This window comes from Dendrobates tinctorius, unplaced genomic scaffold (genome assembly GCF_039654945.1).
Source record: "Dendrobates tinctorius isolate UK_male_01 unplaced genomic scaffold, ASM3965494v1 ptg000179l, whole genome shotgun sequence".
Classification (NCBI taxonomy): Eukaryota; Metazoa; Chordata; class Amphibia; order Anura; family Dendrobatidae; genus Dendrobates; species Dendrobates tinctorius.
In genome coordinates this window covers 355812-368008 of record NW_027361846.1, presented here as the reverse complement: position 1 = coordinate 368008, position 12197 = coordinate 355812, and the positions used below count along the sequence as shown (strand labels likewise).

At 46.7% G+C, this 12197-nt stretch overlaps 1 protein-coding gene across 3 annotated transcripts in view; it reads right to left on the bottom strand.

Annotated features, from left to right (window-relative positions):
- Nucleotides 1–12197, bottom strand: part of SMARCD3 (SWI/SNF related BAF chromatin remodeling complex subunit D3) — a 346153-nt gene that overhangs the window by 40713 nt on the left and 293243 nt on the right. For all 3 annotated transcript variants that reach the window (XM_073551701.1, XM_073551702.1, XM_073551700.1), the window contains exons 9-10: nucleotides 10743–10840; nucleotides 9725–9860 (exon numbers count right to left, since the gene is read on the bottom strand). In XM_073551701.1, coding sequence (XP_073407802.1) covers nucleotides 9725–9860; nucleotides 10743–10840 — 234 coding nt within the window. The remainder of the gene's footprint in view (nucleotides 1–9724; nucleotides 9861–10742; nucleotides 10841–12197) is intronic.

Here is a 12197-nt window from a genome sequence, read left to right as displayed (position 1 = left end):
TGTCACCAATATGTGTAACTACAGACGAGGATCGCGTGAGACTCCGTATCTGTCACCAATATGTGTAACTACAGATGAGGATCTTATGAGACTCCGTATCTGTCACCAATATGTGTAACTACAGACGAGGATCGCGTGAGACTCCGTATCTGTCACCAATATGTGTAACCACAGACGAGGATCGCGTGAGACTCCGTATCTGTCACCAATATGTGTAACTACAGACGAGGATCGCGTGAGACTCCGTATCTGTCACCAATATGTGTAACCACAGACGAGGATCGCGTGAGACTCCGTATCTGTCACCAATATGTGTAACTACAGACGAGGATCGCGTGAGACTCCGTATCTGTCACCAATATGTGTAACTACAGACGAGGATCGCGTGAGACTCCGTATCTGTCACCAATATGTGTAACTACAGACGAGGATCGCGTGAGACTCCGTATCTGTCACCAATATGTGTAACTACAGACGAGGATCGCGTGAGACTCCGTATCTGTCACCAATATGTGTAACTACAGATGAGGATCGTGTGAGACTCCGTATCTGTCACCAATATGTGTAACTACAGACGAGGATCGCGTGAGACTCCGTATCTGTCACCAATATGTGTAACTACAGACGAGGATCGTGTGAGACTCCGTATCTGTCACCAATATGTGTAACTACAGACGAGGATCGCGTGAGACTCCGTATCTGTCACCAATATGTGTAACTACAGATGAGGATCTTATGAGACTCCGTATCTGTCACCAATATGTGTAACTACAGACGAGGATCGCGTGAGACTCCGTATCTGTCACCAATATGTGTAACTACAGATGAGGATCTTATGAGACTCCGTATCTGTCACCAATATGTGTAACTACAGACGAGGATCGCGTGAGACTCCGTATCTGTCACCAATATGTGTAACTACAGATGAGGATCTTATGAGACTCCGTATCTGTCACCAATATGTGTAACCACAGACGAGGATCGCGTGAGACTCCGTATCTGTCACCAATATGTGTAACCACAGACGAGGATCGCGTGAGACTCCGTATCTGTCACCAATATGTGTAACTACAGACGAGGATCGCGTGAGACTCCGTATCTGTCACCAATATGTGTAACTACAGACGAGGATCGCGTGAGACTCCGTATCTGTCACCAATATGTGTAACTACAGACGAGGATCGTGTGAGACTCCGTATCTGTCACCAATATGTGTAACTACAGACGAGGATCGCGTGAGACTCCGTATCTGTCACCAATATGTGTAACTACAGATGAGGATCTTATGAGACTCCGTATCTGTCACCAATATGTGTAACTACAGACGAGGATCGCGTGAGACTCCGTATCTGTCACCAATATGTGTAACTACAGATGAGGATCTTATGAGACTCCGTATCTGTCACCAATATGTGTAACTACAGACGAGGATCGCGTGAGACTCCGTATCTGTCACCAATATGTGTAACTACAGACGAGGATCGCGTGAGACTCCGTATCTGTCACCAATATGTGTAACTACAGACGAGGATCGTGTGAGACTCCGTATCTGTCACCAATATGTGTAACTACAGACGAGGATCGCGTGAGACTCCGTATCTGTCACCAATATGTGTAACTACAGATGAGGATCGTGTGAGACTCCGTATCTGTCACCAATATGTGTAACTACAGACGAGGATCGCGTGAGACTCCGTATCTGTCACCAATATGTGTAACTACAGACGAGGATCGTGTGAGACTCCGTATCTGTCACCAATATGTGTAACTACAGACGAGGATCGCGTGAGACTCCGTATCTGTCACCAATATGTGTAACTACAGATGAGGATCGCGTGAGACTCCGTATCTGTCACCAATATGTGTAACTACAGACGAGGATCGTGTGAGACTCCGTATCTGTCACCAATATGTGTAACTACAGACGAGGATCGCGTGAGACTCCGTATCTGTCACCAATATGTGTAACTACAGATGAGGATCGTGTGAGACTCCGTATCTGTCACCAATATGTGTAACCACAGACGAGGATCGCGTGAGACTCCGTATCTGTCACCAATATGTGTAACTACAGACGAGGATCGCGTGAGACTCCGTATCTGTCACCAATATGTGTAACTACAGACGAGGATCGCGTGAGACTCCGTATCTGTCACCAATATGTGTAACCACAGACGAGGATCGCGTGAGACTCCGTATCTGTCACCAATATGTGTAACTACAGACGAGGATCGCGTGAGACTCCGTATCTGTCACCAATATGTGTAACCACAGACGAGGATCGTGTGAGACTCCGTATCTGTCACCAATATGTGTAACTACAGACGAGGATCGTGTGAGACTCCGTATCTGTCACCAATATGTGTAACTACAGACGAGGATCGCGTGAGACTCCGTATCTGTCACCAATATGTGTAACTACAGATGAGGATCGTGTGAGACTCCGTATCTGTCACCAATATGTGTAACTACAGATGAGGATCGTGTGAGACTCCGTATCTGTCACCAATATGTGTAACTACAGATGAGGATCGTATGAGGCTCCGTATCTGTCACCAATATGTGTAACTACAGACGAGGATCGCGTGAGACTCCGTATCTGTCACCAATATGTGTAACTACAGATGAGGATCGTGTGAGACTCCGTATCTGTCACCAATATGTGTAACTACAGATGAGGATCGTGTGAGACTCCGTATCTGTCACCAATATGTGTAACTACAGACGAGGATCGTGTGAGACTCCGTATCTGTCACCAATATGTGTAACTACAGACGAGGATCGCGTGAGACTCCGTATCTGTCACCAATATGTGTAACTACAGACGAGGATCGCGTGAGACTCCGTATCTGTCACCAATATGTGTAACCACAGACGAGGATCGCGTGAGACTCCGTATCTGTCACCAATATGTGTAACTACAGACGAGGATCGCGTGAGACTCCGTATCTGTCACCAATATGTGTAACTACAGACGAGGATCGTGTGAGACTCCGTATCTGTCACCAATATGTGTAACTACAGACGAGGATCGCGTGAGACTCCGTATCTGTCACCAATATGTGTAACTACAGACGAGGATCGCGTGAGACTCCGTATCTGTCACCAATATGTGTAACTACAGACGAGGATCGCGTGAGACTCCGTATCTGTCACCAATATGTGTAACCACAGACGAGGATCGTGTGAGACTCCGTATCTGTCACCAATATGTGTAACTACAGACGAGGATCGTGTGAGACTCCATATCTGTCACCAATATGTGTAACTACAGACGAGGATCGCGTGAGACTCCGTATCTGTCACCAATATGTGTAACTACAGACGAGGATCGCGTGAGACTCCGTATCTGTCACCAATATGTGTAACCACAGACGAGGATCGCGTGAGACTCCGTATCTGTCACCAATATGTGTAACTACAGACGAGGATCGCGTGAGACTCCGTATCTGTCACCAATATGTGTAACTACAGACGAGGATCGCGTGAGACTCCGTATCTGTCACCAATATGTGTAACTACAGACGAGGATCGCGTGAGACTCCGTATCTGTCACCAATATGTGTAACTACAGATGAGGATCGTGTGAGACTCCGTATCTGTCACCAATATGTGTAACTACAGATGAGGATCGTGTGAGACTCCGTATCTGTCACCAATATGTGTAACTACAGACGAGGATCGCGTGAGACTCCGTATCTGTCACCAATATGTGTAACCACAGACGAGGATCGCGTGAGACTCCGTATCTGTCACCAATATGTGTAACTACAGACGAGGATCGCGTGAGACTCCGTATCTGTCACCAATATGTGTAACCACAGACGAGGATCGCGTGAGACTCCGTATCTGTCACCAATATGTGTAACTACAGACGAGGATCGTGTGAGACTCCGTATCTGTCACCAATATGTGTAACTACAGACGAGGATCGTGTGAGACTCCGTATCTGTCACCAATATGTGTAACTACAGACGAGGATCGTGTGAGACTCCGTATCTGTCACCAATATGTGTAACTACAGACGAGGATCGTGTGAGACTCCGTATCTGTCACCAATATGTGTAACTACAGACGAGGATCGTGTGAGACTCCGTATCTGTCACCAATATGTGTAACTACAGATGAGGATCGTGTGAGACTCCGTATCTGTCACCAATATGTGTAACTACAGATGAGGATCGTGTGAGACTCCGTATCTGTCACCAATATGTGTAACTACAGATGAGGATCGTGTGAGACTCCGTATCTGTCACCAATATGTGTAACTACAGACGAGGATCGCGTGAGACTCCGTATCTGTCACCAATATGTGTAACTACAGACGAGGATCGTGTGAGACTCCGTATCTGTCACCAATATGTGTAACTACAGATGAGGATCGTGTGAGACTCCGTATCTGTCACCAATATGTGTAACTACAGATGAGGATCGTGTGAGACTCCGTATCTGTCACCAATATGTGTAACTACAGACGAGGATCGCGTGAGACTCCGTATCTGTCACCAATATGTGTAACTACAGATGAGGATCGTGTGAGACTCCGTATCTGTCACCAATATGTGTAACTACAGATGAGGATCGTATGAGGCTCCGTATGTGCATCATCTGTGCAGTTCCCCATATTTTATTCCTCCATTCGGACTACTTTTTAACAGCTGGAGAACTTTCCTTTATTTTTTCCTTCATCATCTGAGTCTGAGCCTGGGACTGCCCCGCGTGGATGACACTCATGAACAAGCTGCATGGCATTTCTGTGTCCTGACTTTCCTCATTTCCCCTTTCCGTTTTTTAGCAAATAACTGATAGGACAAAATAACTGAAAACTTCCGTGTGCATAACTATATGCACCCTCTAAAGTCAGTACTTTCTACAGCCTCCTTTCGCAACAGTTACAGCTGCAAATCACTTTGGATAAGTCTGAGCTTTCCACATCTGGCTACTGGGATTTGTGCCTATTCCTCAAGGCAAAAACTGCTCCAGCTCCTTCAGGTAACTCAGTGTTTCTCAACTCCAGTCCTCAAGACCCACCAACAGGTCATGTTTTCAGGATTTCCTTAGTATTGCACAGATGATAATTTCATCACCTGCTCAAGCATTAATAGCATCTCCTGTGCAATACTAAGGAAATCCTGAAAACATGACCCGTTGGTGGGTCTTGAGGACTGGAGTTGAGGAACACTGGGTTAGATGGTTTCCTCTGGTGAACAGCAATCTTCAACTCTTGCCAAAGATTGTCCTTTGGATTAAGGTCTGGGCTGTGACTCCTCTACTCCAGAACATTTACACATTTCCCCTTAAACCATTTGAGTGTTGCTCTAGAAGTATGCCTTGGGTCATTGTCTGGTTGGAAGGTGAACCTCCATCTCAGCCTCAAATCACTGTCAGACAGGTTTTGCTCAAGAATTTCCTTGTATTTCTGACAATCAATCTTCCACTGGACTCAGACTATTTTTCCTGTCCCTGCTGCTGAAAAACAATCCCACATTGTGATGCTGCCACCACGTTTCACTGTGGGGATGGTGTTCTTGGGGGTGATGAGATGTGTTGGCTTGGTGCCAGACATAGTGTTTACCTGAGTGGCCAAAATGTTCAATTTTGGTCTCTTCTGACCACAGCACTTTCCTCCATACATTTGAGTCTCCCACATGTCTTTTGGCAAACTTAAAACGAGCCTTACAATTTTTGTGTATAAGTAAAGGCTTTTTTGTGCCCACTCTTCCATAAAGGCCACCTCTATGAAGTGTACGGCTTATTGGGGCCATATGGCCAGATAATCCAGTCTCTGCTTGGGAACTCTGCAGCTCCTTCAGGGTTACCTTTTTGTCTCTGTGCTGCCTCTCTGATTAATGCCCTCCTTGCCAGGGCTGAGAGTTTTGGTGGACAGATTGGCAGGTTTGTTGTGGTACCATGTTCTTTCCATTTGATGATAATGGATTTGATGGTGCTCTGGGGGATCATCAGAGATTAGGATATTTTTTTATAATCCAACCCTGACTTGTACTTCTAAACAACTTTGTCCTTGACTTGTCTGGAGATCTCCTCGGTATTCATGGTGATGTTTGGAGATCTCCTTGGTCTTCATGGTGGTGTTTGGAGATCTCCTTGGTCTTCATGGTGGTGTTTGGAGATCTCCTTGGTCTTCATAGTGGTGTTTGGAGATCTCCTTGGTCTTCATGGTGGTGTTTGGAGATCTCCTTGGTCTTCATGGTGGTGCTTGGAGATCTTCTTGGTCTTCATGGTGATGTTTGGAGATCTCCTTGGTCTTCATGGTGGTGTTTGGAGATCTTCTTGGTCTTCATGGTGTTTGGAGATTTCCTTGGTCTTCATGGTGGTGCTTGGAGATCTCCTTGGTCTTCATGGCGGTGTTTGGAGATCTTCTTGGTATTCATGGTGATGTCTGGAGATTTCCTTGGTCTTAATGGTGGTGCTTGGAGATCTCCTTGGTCTTCATGGTGATGTTTGGAGATCTCCTTGGTCTTCATGGTGGTGTTTGGAGATCTTCTTGGTCTTCATGCTGATGTTTGGAGATCTCCTTGGTCTTCATGGTGTTTGGAAATGTCCTTGGTCTTCGTGGTGTTGTTTGGTCAGGGGTGCCTCTTGTTAATGGTGTTGCAGCCTCTGTGACCTTTCAGAAAAGGTAACGTGTATATACAGACAGACATGTGACACTTAGATTGCACATGGGGGGACGTCCTGTCAATAAGCATGGGACTTATGAAGGCAAGTGCTTGCAACAGAAATTTTTAGGGGCTTCATAAGAAAAGGGGAGAATACATATGCTCATGCCAATTTTTTGTAATTTGAGCACATAAATTTAATTTTTGCCTAGATTTTTCTCACTTCACCAACTCAGACTATTTAGTGCTCATTCATCAGACACAAATTGGATCACAAAAATATTTACGCACAGGTCGTAATGTAACAAAATAGGTAAAAAGCCAAGGGGGTGAATACTTTCACAAGTCACTGTAATATTAAACTTAGCACTCCAATGGGATATTAGAGTTATAGATGATAGCTTAGAAATATGTCATTATTGCTCTCCACAATGGTGCTGCTCCGCTGCGTGTGATGGTGGAACGCACTCCGAGCTTTGTATCGGGGTGGCTGTGCAACTTTTTCCGTTCAGGAGGTGATTTCCATATGTGCAAACATCACCTCCAATTTTATCCTCCTCGCAGACAGGAACAGTGCGGTGGATTGCATGCAGTAATAAAAGGCATCACTTTCGGCCCCAATACAAGGAGGGTGTGATATGGAGGCGAACATCCCAAACCGTGGGCATCGTGCCTTTGCAGAGTGGACTGGTGTTTTGCAGTTTTGGATGATCCTTATTTCCCCTTATGAAACTCGACTACTCTGAGGGGAAATAAGCTGGGAAAGTGGGTTGATGATCCATGTCCTACTGCTATGGATGGATATTTGACCAGTGGCGCCACCGGTCCTTAATGTTCTTACAGCATTCCAGAGACTTCTTAGATCCCCTATTAGAGGAGTGAGAGGTCTCCTATTAATGTGCCTTTCTATATCTAACACCCTATTGGAGGAGTGATACGTTTAATGTAATTTCCGTGAGTATATAGTCATCATTGATTAGGGGCGACATGGTCGTCCTTTGTAGGGCATCCTCAGCGTTATATCTAGGGCCTGCTGTCCCTGTACTTGTCGCTGGTGGTTGTATCTCTGGCCCTAAGGAGGGCATCCTCAGCGTTGTATCTAGGGCCTGCTGTCCCTGTACTTGTCGCGGGTGGTTGTATTTCTGGCCCTAAGGAGGGCATCCTCAGCGTTGTATCTAGGGCCTGCTGTCCCTGTACTTGTCGCGGGTGGTTGTATTTCTGGCCCTAAGGAGGGCATCCTCAGCACTGTATCTAGGGCCTGCTGTCCCTGTAGTTGTCGCGGGTGGTTGTATCTCTGGCCCTAAGGAGGGCATCCTCAGTGTTGTATCTAGGGCCTGCTGTCCCTGTACTTGTCGCGGGTGGTTGTATCTTTGGCCCTAAGGAGGGCATCCTCAGCACTGTATCTAGGGCCTGCTGTCCCTGTACTTGTCGCTGGTGGTTGTATCTCTGGCCCTAAGGAGGGCATCCTCAGCACTGTATCTAGGGCCTGCTGTCCCTGTACTTGTCGCTGGTGGTTGTATCTCTGGCCCTAAGGAGGGCATCCTCAGCGTTATATCTAGGGCCTGCTGTCCCTGTACTTGTCGCGGGTGGTTGTATTTCTGGCCCTAAGGAGGGCATCCTCAGCACTGTATCTAGGGCCTGCTGTCCCTGTAGTTGTCGCGGGTGGTTGTATCTCTGGCCCTAAGGAGGGCATCCTCAGCGTTGTATCTAGGGCCTGCTGTCCCTGTACTTGTCGCGGGTGGTTGTATCTTTGGCCCTAAGGAGGGCATCCTCAGCGTTATATCTAGGGCCTGCTGTCCCTGTACTTGTCGCGGGTGGTTGTATTTCTGGCCCTAAGGAGGGCATCCTCAGCACTGTATCTAGGGCCTGCTGTCCCTGTAGTTGTCGCGGGTGGTTGTATCTCTGGCCCTAAGGAGGGCATCCTCAGCGTTGTATCTAGGGCCTGCTGTCCCTGTACTTGTCGCTGGTGGTTGTATCTCTGGCCCTAAGGAGGGCATCCTCAGCGTTATATCTAGGGCCTGCTGTCCCTGTACTTGTCGCGGGTGGTTGTATCTCTGGCCCTAAGGAGGGCATCCTCAGCGTTATATCTAGGGCCTGCTGTCCCTGTACTTGTCGCGGGTGGTTGTATCTTTGGCCCTAAGGAGGGCATCCTCAGCGTTATATCTAGGGCCTGCTGTCCCTGTACTTGTCACGGGTGGTTGTATTTCTGGCCCTAAGGAGGGCATCCTCAGCACTGTATCTAGGGCCTGCTGTCCCTGTACTTGTCGCTGGTGGTTGTATCTCTGGCCCTAAGGAGGGCATCCTCAGCGTTGTATCTAGGGCCTGCTGTCCCTGTACTTGTCGCTGGTGGTTGTATCTCTGGCCCTAAGGAGGGCATCCTCAGCGTTATATCTAGGGCCTGCTGTCCCTGTAGTTGTCGCGGGTGGTTGTATCTCTGGCCCTAAGGCCCATATAGGAAACGTCAGATGGCTGAACGCCAATTTTTACCTCCAATATTCCTCTATACATGATTGTGTTCTTATTACTTGTGGAGAGGAACGCAATTGAGCGTTATAAGTGTTCTTCATAAAGTTGTTTTTAGGATTTTTCTAATTCTATTCTCCTAAAATCAGGCCCCATACCTAATGTTGGAGCGGTTTCCTTTTTTCCAATACCATTAGCTATGGCCAAACACATGGTCATAAACAGCGATTGACGCTGCCAACTGGCCAAAGCCATGTCTACCAGTGAACATTTCACAAAATTGCCAGCAGCTTATCTGTTGGATGAAGGAGCAATGGGTGAGTAGAAGACATCATCATCTGATGTCTCTGATGCCGCACGCCGTAAACATCTGTTGGGGGCAGAGGAATGTGGGTGCAGAATAATGGCGGCACATAGATGGACGCCGCCTGCCTTATGTTAACTATCGGCTGTTGTGTAATCCCGAGGTAAGGTAGTCGGGGCTGGGTACTGATCTTTTAGGACACTTGTTTTGTGACCAGAATGTCTGAATCGTCGTGTACATAATTGTTTCACTTTTAAAATCGTGCAATTGGCTCCAGCAGTGACTTCTGCAGAACCTTAGCATTGCAGTCACCATGTCTACCCGCCTCCCGTGTCACCTTGTTGTCCAGGGCGGAGATCTCCTGCTGGTTGGCCGTCGATAGGAGAAAGCTGCTCATCTGACCCTTAAGAGGATCTTCCACTTCCACATCAATGTCGTAGCAGGCCGTCTTCTTTTGGTCTGTGGGGTCCACACTGTGGAGACATCCAAGCAGTTCATCGGATGTTAAGAATCTGGTGTGTACGAGGACCGGATAAAGCCCGTCACTCTGTCCACATCTCACTGCTTCACAACGTTTCATGCGGTCATACAATGTGCCATAATGACGTCCCGAAATCAGGCCTATGGACTGTGTGGGTACAGAAATGTGACATTTCTCTTTCATTACACATTCTGTAAGTATTCACCCCCATATATGATGCCCCCGGTTCTACTGACCATTCCTAAGATGTTTCTACCATGTGGCTGGGGTCATCTGTAGTGACCAGACTGAGCACACTATGGTCCAGCATCTTCACACCCTCAGGGGGTGAGCGCACATTAGCCCCAGCTTCTTACACTGGACTCTACACTATGGCGTAGCAATCCTCCTTTTATTCCCTACATGAATTTATAGAGGTTCCCGCAGGTGGTAAAAACAAAGCCATGAGACAAGGAAGTGTCTACAGATCCCACTTGAGGATCTGGGAGATACAAAACGTCCTTGCAGGTCTGGATGGACACAGTGGCCTATAACCGGCAGGTTTGGAAGAGCACAGTGGCCTTCTTCATTCTTAGCCAAAAAGTCCTGAACCAGCAGGTGTCTCCAAACATCTGGTCTTCTGTCCACTGTTCAGTTTCTGAATTAAGAACCAGATGGTCGGTCAAAGAGAACCACTGAAAGGAAAGCACTTTCTAAAAAAGATGGCCGCCTCTCTGCAAACCAACAACTTGACGCTAAAGACCATGAGCTCCAGCTGGAATTAATAACCGGAGGTCATTAGTGAAAAGGATGGATGGTATGTACTGTACAGAGCAGATGACAGAGGGACTGGCGATTTTGAGTTGGAGGCCCATGGGGGGACCTGGAGTTGTACCTGATGATGTGGTTGATAACGATAGGGTCTGGGGGCAGCAGCAGGTTGGTGAGCCTCTGTGGGATCTCTGAAAACTTTAACCGAGGACAATCAAATATCTATGAAATGAGAGAAAATACCCCAATAAATGAGATGAGCAAAAATGTATCCAGAACACGCAATGGCAAAACAGGCCCTCCTCAATATACAGTGGATATAAAAAGTCTGCACACCCCTGGTAAAATGCCAGGTTTTTGTCACATTAAATTATCCTACCAAGAAAAATAATTTCCGAACATTTTCCACCTTTAAAATCGCCCATAATCTGTATCCACTGGGAAATAAGCTGAAATCGGGCGTCAGCACCAACTCTTTTCATCAAGTTCTAAGGGGCTCTAGGTAGCGTCACTGGGCGCCAGGTTAAGCCATTCCCATTGTGTCGTTCTCCTGACTGACAACTTCTCACAGTTTAACCCTTTGTTGCATTGTCAGATGTTACAGACCAAGGCTTCTGCTGTAAAATCAACTAAGAAAAATGGCAGAAATAGTGGAAAACATTCTGAAATAATTCTTCTTGATATGATTGGTTGATATAACAAATAACTGGTATTTTAACAAGGGTCTGTAGACTTTTTATATCCATTCTAATTGTCACATATTATAGAAATATATAATCAATTTGTCATGAGATATATATAACCCCACAACTTGCGTTTCCACTTTCAGTTCCGGTTAGGAACTTGCAGCTCTCTGGCGCCCCACTTATCCTCAGGTCAGTCAGGGAACTGCCCCTAGGATACGTAGTCACCAGAAAGGCTGCCTTGTCGCGTCCTGGCTATCGGGCACTCTGCAGTAAGGGCGGTGTGTATATCATCAGACCCAGGCAGGGAATACACACCTAAACCTTCGATCCATCACTGTTCCCCGATACCACCAGGACACTGTGCTGCCACCAGTTCCTCGTTTGATACTAAAGCCTATATCAAGTCAGGAACCAACCCAAGGTAGCGTGATTTGACGTGGAGTAGGTGTTGGCTCGATCGTAGAGCAAAAACCAAACCCTTACAAAACTAATAAATGTATAAGTTTACTCCAGGAAATATAGGCAGAGTTTACAAAAATACAAAAATATTACAAAAGGAGACAAAATACAGTATGTAAAGACAGTCGGAAATAAAAGGGATTAAAATATGAAACTTACTCTATCTCTGTCACAGATATGACGTGTCGATGAGGGGAGGAGCGCCTTCCCAAGGAAAATTGTTCATCAGCACAGCTTCTTAGCTGGCTCTCCAGGCATCTGACACCTCCCCAACTGAGCATCTCAGCTTCATGCTTTGGCCCAAAACCGAGGGCTCCTCCCTTGCTGACATCACTTGGTGGGCTGTGTTAGAGGACATACGCCCCTTATTTAAAAGTTATTAAAACTCCTATCTTTCCATTTTTGGGGCTGGGGGCCTCACAGGGTGATGATAA